General features: G+C 36.1%; 1 protein-coding gene across 2 annotated transcripts in view; it reads right to left on the bottom strand.

Annotated features, from left to right (window-relative positions):
- Nucleotides 1-4,933: 4,933 nt before the first annotated feature.
- tspan9a (tetraspanin 9a) overlaps nucleotides 4,934-6,981 on the bottom strand; it is a 138,403-nt gene continuing 136,355 nt past the window's right edge. For both annotated transcript variants that reach the window (XM_056261346.1, XM_056261344.1), the window contains one exon: nucleotides 4,934-6,106. In XM_056261346.1, coding sequence (XP_056117321.1) covers nucleotides 6,035-6,106 — 72 coding nt within the window. In that variant the 3' untranslated portion in view covers nucleotides 4,934-6,034. The remainder of the gene's footprint in view (nucleotides 6,107-6,981) is intronic.

Here is a 6,981-nt window from a genome sequence, read left to right as displayed (position 1 = left end):
TCTCACAGGTTTATTGCTACAGGCTCTGAAAGGTTTTTTTTTCTTTGAAAGTTTGGAGACAGACCAGTGTACTTTATGAGATCCAAGACATTGATTTGTTTGTTTCCGCCCTCCATCCACAAAAATCGCATCCTTTGTATCATTTTCTATCATAATACTCGTATTACCATGTTCAGACACTACTCAGCTTTTAAAATATACTGTAGCTATAAGAGTATTGACCCGACCAAGAATAGAGAACAGCATTGATCTATAATGTCTAATGACTTTTTTATAGGGCTGATACAAAACTTTCTGTATGAAAGAAGCGCTTTGCAGCGTCGACTTTTAGTATTTTTTATTTATTGTGACCATATGGTTATCTGTATTATGGCTAAAAACAGAATTATTATACATTTTTATGCTATTTATGATATATTTTTGATCAATTTATTTGGAAACATTATGATATTATATTAGCTTTAATTCTACACATTTAAATACATGTGAATTAAATGAGAAAGACAATGCAATCTTTGTAAAATGGCCCATATTCTGCTAAAATGTCAAGCCAATAAAAGAAGGCAATAAACAACATTCTCACAGGGGTTTGGCAACACACGTTTCTTTATTTAAAAAATAGTAGGATTTAAAGAATGCAATTTAGTGCACCACCTAATATATTTATAGTGCTTTACATGTAGCAAAATACTCCACAGGACAAATCCGGGTTCACAAGATATCTGATAACTGCCACTCACCAGGACTACATTAAACACGTCACTCGAGAGCATAGGTTTCTACAGCTTATATATGCAGCTTACCGGTGGTAGTTAGGATGGCAGTACAAAAATACAGATATGACAGCGATTATAGAACTGAATTACTTATTAGATCCCCCCCCTTTTTTTTAGCCCAAAGCACAACAAATTAATAGATCATTTTATGGCAGTGTCAGTTAATAATGGGAGAAAAAATTTCGAAAATTATATTAGTTGTGCTGTGGTCATTTAGATCACCAATAAAAAGCTTCCATGCCCCTGCAACACTGTTGATTCAAATCTCACAATTCAGTACCAACGAATGCCAACATGTAATTCAGATCTACAACTTAGGTTCTTGAATCAATAAGTACAAAAACTAAAGAAAAATGGAAAAATGAATACACACTGAATGGGTACAAAATTAGTTTCAACGACTGTTGAAAAAATATCTCAAAATATACAATCAGATGGCACGGGTGTGCAAGAATGTTCTTAGATGTTCTGGAGGTATGCATTTTTTAATCTTCAATATGATAAAACGTAGAGAGAGACCATGCCTTGAAAATAATTCCTTAGTATTGGGCAATTAATAGTTAATGAACTTCATTAACAATGAAAAATTCTACTTTACAATTGCTAGAAACTATAATGTGAATTTGTATGTGCTGTATGATAGTATCCACACACATTTGTTGAATTATGAAAACCCAACATAAATTAATTCTAATGTGGCAATAGAAGAGGCAAAGAAAAAAAAAAACATTTAGAAAAACTAAAGGTTTATATATAATGCAAAAATTGTATCAATTAATGTTTAGCACACCATTGAAATCAATAAGTGATGAAAATATGATACAAAAACAATGACAACATGAAACAATGTACAAAAAAGAACAACTAAAAATGACATTACAACCCTTGTGTTGGAGTATCAAACACTAAGATTCTCTTGCACCTTTAGATATTTGACAGACACATTTAGACAGTTAGCAAATAGCAATATTTCCATTGCATATTAAACAGATATGCCCCAGATGTCAAACACATTTGCAACGTTTTATGAGATGATCTGTACTGAAATGGTTACACGCATTAAGCTTGACACAAATGCATTACAAAATAGATTAAAAAAAGTAAAAATTGCTTATGCAATTTGCAATTTGCATCTGCTGTTGATGATACTGTCATTCAACACTAACAACTCAACATATGATTTAACTTGAATTTCAGATTTAAATACACAATGTAGCCTATAACAGTGGAAAAATATAAAGGAAAAAATGGGTATTGTATATACGTGGGTATTTACTTTTTTTGTAAATTAAAATTAAAAACATTGAAACAAGGACCAAAAAAAGACAAATCTTTTCAAACAATTCCTAACCTTGGAAAGCTTACATGTGGGATTAGTTCACAGGATGCAATTTTGTGGCTAAAGTTTGTAGATCAGTCAGATAAGAGCGCTGGAACACGTCATGAAGTTTAGCGCGGCGGGGTTAGAGATAGTACACTGAGCAGATGGCGCGCATCAGTGCAGACCTAATATTGACTAGCTCTGTGGTGTTCTTGAAGCCAGACCACCAGGCATAACACAAAAACATTTTCATTTATGATAGTAATAATGTTGACTGTGGCCTAACTGCAGCCAAACTTGCATATCAGAGAATTTGTTTGTATGGTTTCTATTTGCTAGTGATGGTGAACATGTGGTACTGATTGAAAAATGCTGTAGGTTTCAATCCTCCGGATACAAATGCCTCATAAATAACACACATCCTTTAAAGCCAACAGGAAACAGCCTTGATAACCCATTTTACATCAATAATATGACACGTCTAGAAGTAAAACAGTTTGTTCTTTTGATTAAAATAAATGTACATTGGGACTAATACTTTATCAATGTGGAATTGACTGTATTATTGCAAACTAGTATGGGATCTATTGTTATTTGTAACCTTTATTAGTCAACCAGCATTAAAGGGTTAGTTCACCCAAAAATATGAAATATCATCATTAATTACTCACCCTTGTATCTTTCCAAACTTTCGTTCATCTTCGGAACACAAATGAAGATCTTTTTGATGAAATCTGAGGGTCTTCTGTCCCGCCATTGACAGCCTACGCAACTACTACTTTCAAGCCCCAGAAAGGTAGTAAAAACATCATTAAAGTAATCCATGTGTGCGCGTTAAAGATTGATATTTTGTAAATAAAGTGGTAAATTATGTTTTTTTTGCGCAAATAAAGCACTCGCGTCACTTCATAAATTTGAGGTTAAACCATTGGAGTCGCATGGATTACTGTAATGATACCTTTCTGGCACTTGAAAGTGGTGTAGCTCTCAATGGAGAGACGGAAAGCTCTCAGTTTTCATTAAAAAGATCCTCATTTGTGTTGTGAAGATGAACGAATGTCTTACAGGTTTGGGACTTTTAATTTTTGGGTGAACTATCCCTTTGAATGAATGATTTTACTATTAGATATAAGAATGTCTGCATTATCCATGACAGTAATTATAAGAACTCCTAAACAATACTTAAGTGATTATTTGAAATAATACAGTATATATGGATACACATAGCCACAAAAAAAAAAAAAAAAAAGATTAGGGTCATTTTTTGTTTCATGCTGACTTTAAATGCTTCCAGGCAGAGAAGTGAGTGAGGTTGAGTCGGCTGTTTCTCATTCTTTCACCTTCTCCACTATTGTAACAAGCACAAGTGGCTCTTATAGCAGCAGTTGTACAGTGACAGAGTTTCTACACTCATCGAGCACTCACTCTTTCAACAGAGGATGAACGTTAGAAGTAGCCGTCGCCTCTGGTCCCAACTGTTTCGCAGAAAGCAATCTTTCTAAAATACAGTAAACAAAGATTGTGTGTCAGTGAGTGTTTGATGGGATGATCGGTGTTATTATTCTTCTCTCCATCTCGAGTGCTCTATTACGTCCCTCTCGGTCAAACATAAACTATGTGCACGTGCCAAGCTCTTAAGGGGTAGTCTTAAGTAGTCTCAGTGACAGTCTCGATTGGAGACCGTCACATGACCCCACTCTGGTTGTCTCGCGGCCATCATCACGCCCGATCTACGATCTACTGCTCGGTGATTTTAAACCCCTAAAAACTGTCTGCTGGTAAACACACTTTCACTCCAAAACTTCATTGTCAAGATGCATTTCTTTTGAACCAAGTCCCTTTAGGCTATGTGATACTGAAGCATTATCACTTCATTCCAACCCGATTCTTGAAACCAAAAGACAGATGGAGACAGAAAAAAAGCAGAGAGAGACAGAAAAATAACACAGGCCATAAAGCTGAGGTGTGCAGAAACAAACACTGCAGACGCTCTTTCTCAAGATGAGTTATAGTTTGGAGGATTACAGTCTAACACTACAACTGTGCTTGTATTTGGTTCTTTTTTGGGGGGCTCTGTACTGTATGTGTTAATACTTGATTTATATCTTGTAATGAAGCAGTATTGACACTATGTTCATAGTTCTGTTGGGTTAGCATTGGTAGTAGACTTCAAGCGTCCTACTTGAAAGAAATAGTTCATTCAAAAGGAAATTTCTGTCAGCTCATGCCATTCTGTACCCTGTAATTTTCTTCCGTGGGACACAAAAGGAGAACAGACCACCAATTTAAGTTATTATCTGGCCCACGTGTAATACGTGCCTACAGAACTCATCAGAAAGGTCAAAGAGATTTCGGCAGAATTAGAACGCCCATCAATCACTAAGTTGTATAAATTACCACATTTCAATCCATCTTGCCCTCCGCAGCATCGCACTAGCTTATTAAAAGTTTGTGAGTTACAATCAGTTATGAGACACTCAAGAAGTATCAATTGCATCAAACCTGATGAAATACATCTTTATGCTCCAAGTTTGGATATGTATACTGTGGTGGAGGGCTGTACAGTATGTTCCTCAACAGCCAGATTCAGAAAACTTATACAATATATTCCAAGTTTTCTGAATCCGACTGTGGAGGAAACGAACGCTAGCACTAGTCTAAGTCATATGCACTATTTTTATCACAAATTTTCACTCATTTTTCCTTTTGTGTTCTACGCAAAAACGAAAGTCCTGCAGGTTTGGAAAAAAATGATGGCGAGTAAATGACGACAGATTTTCATTTTTGGTTGAACTCTTTAAGTCTGCCAAAAACTGAAATATTACTGTCCTGGATAAATGAACAAGGTGGAAAATGCGCTATCAGGCTCTGTCTCAACGTTCTTTGGGGTATAGACTTGGATATATTGAGCAAAACGTGGGGAAATGGTCAATCTCACAAAGCTCGGCATTTTAAACATGCTTGGGTCTACCTACTTGTAACCTTCCCTTATTTCTTCCATAAAAACTGCACTTCATTGTCAATGCTACAGAGTTTTAGTAGCCGTTCAGTTAAAATGACCTTTTAGTGGTTAACAAATAGGATGTTTTTGCAGGTATGTGGGTGGCTGGGTAATCAGATAGTCTGTGGTAAAACAGTCCCTATTCGATGTATTATACTGACATTAGATTGTGATGGTTCTCATCAGGGTGAAACTTTCGACACGTTTCGATGCATCCTCAAATCACACATTTTTAAACACAAGAACAAGCTTGTGTAGCAACATACAAAGACAAAGTCAGATTCCTGGTCATACCTCGCTGAAGTCAGAACACTTGTACCGCCTTCTTCAAATCATTAGGTGCAAAAAAAAAAAGACAATTATGGGGCTGGGGCAAAGTCACTTATAAAAACAAAAGTCTTGAGCCAAAAATGACAAAGTTTTCTGTCTCGTACAAAACTGCATCATGCTAAAATGTAGCTGTTTGTCATTTACACTGTAGATGGAGGTGGATAATGAGCGATGCTTTTTAAATTCGTCCCACCCCAAAGGTTTCCAGTCTGATGTTTTCTCATCGCTCTGTATGTTGGGCAATTTACGTATTAGTCAAGCCACGCAGTTTGGCGTCATTATTCTCCTTCCTGCAAACGTTAGTTAGTTCAAGCGTAAAATAAAGGTTCTAGAGGAGATGGAGAAAGTCAGAGGCCTCATGGGGAGGATGCTGGCCAACAGTTGGTCTTCTCATTCCTCTCTGTCCCCGGGTCTCTTTGGCAGATGAGCAGATGGGGGAGAAAGAGTGGAAGAGAGACGGACCATGACTGAAGTTTATACAGGATGGTAAGGTGTAAGCTGGGGAATAATGGGAAGAGGTGGTGGAAGTTAGATACAAGAGGAGGAGCTGTCCTCCAGAGTCTGTCCCATAATGCACTAGGGCTCCTCCCTTGAGAAACGGCCACGTTAGGCATCATACTTCTTCCCGCTTCTGTGGATCTGATGGAACAGTGTCATGGAAAAGGCCATCCCCAAGAGCTGAAATGACAAAATCCAAATGTAAAGGTTAATGACACGCATGAGCTTTATGTCAGCAAACACGGGATGGCTTGGTTGAATTGAGACAAAACATTGGATGTGCTCCTAATCAAACACTAGAAAATGTAAGGGGTCAATATCTAACATCAAATGCATGAAATTGATCAAATATAAGGGTTCATTTCATTTTATATATATATAAAATATTCATAATACACACATTACATTACTTTATAAATTAATTTATTCACCTTTAAAAAAAAATGAATTAAGAAATTAACAACCAAAATTAATACATGCTGTACACATATTGGTCATTATGATACCTAATGCATTTAATAATGTTAAAAAAGTAACCTTACTGTAAATTGGTATTTTTGCCAGCAACGCAAAGCATTTGATAAAAAAAAAAAAAAAAAACTTTTTTTTATTTTTAATTATAGTAGATGTTTTGCCATATGCCGTTTGTTTATTTTTCATTTTATTATATTAAAGTTTGGCAACATTGACTTCCATAGTATTTTTTTTTTCTACTATGGAAGTCAATGGTGCCAAACAACTGTTTGGTTCCAATCGTTCTTCAAAATATCTTCCTTTGTGTTCAGCAGAAGAAAGAAACTCATACAGGTTTGCAACAACTTGAGGGTGAGTAAATGATGACAGAATTTCCATTCTTGGGTGGAGTATCCCTTTAAGTAAAGCATTTGGACGTTGACTGGTGCTCTTTTATATGTTAATGACATTAATTAAGGGTCGTTTACAAGGCGGAGATCTGAAACCACGATCATTTGCGACTTCACATCTGGAAGAGAGGCGTACGCACTTTTTTGTGCGTATGTTCGTTCTCTGAATCACATGTACGCACATTTGAGAAA

The sequence above is a fragment of the Rhinichthys klamathensis genome, unplaced genomic scaffold, assembly GCF_029890125.1.
Source record: "Rhinichthys klamathensis goyatoka isolate OS25496 unplaced genomic scaffold, OSU_Roscu_1.1 h1tg000181l_1, whole genome shotgun sequence".
Classification (NCBI taxonomy): Eukaryota; Metazoa; Chordata; class Actinopteri; order Cypriniformes; family Leuciscidae; genus Rhinichthys; species Rhinichthys klamathensis.
This window is presented reverse-complemented; position numbering and strand designations above follow the sequence as displayed.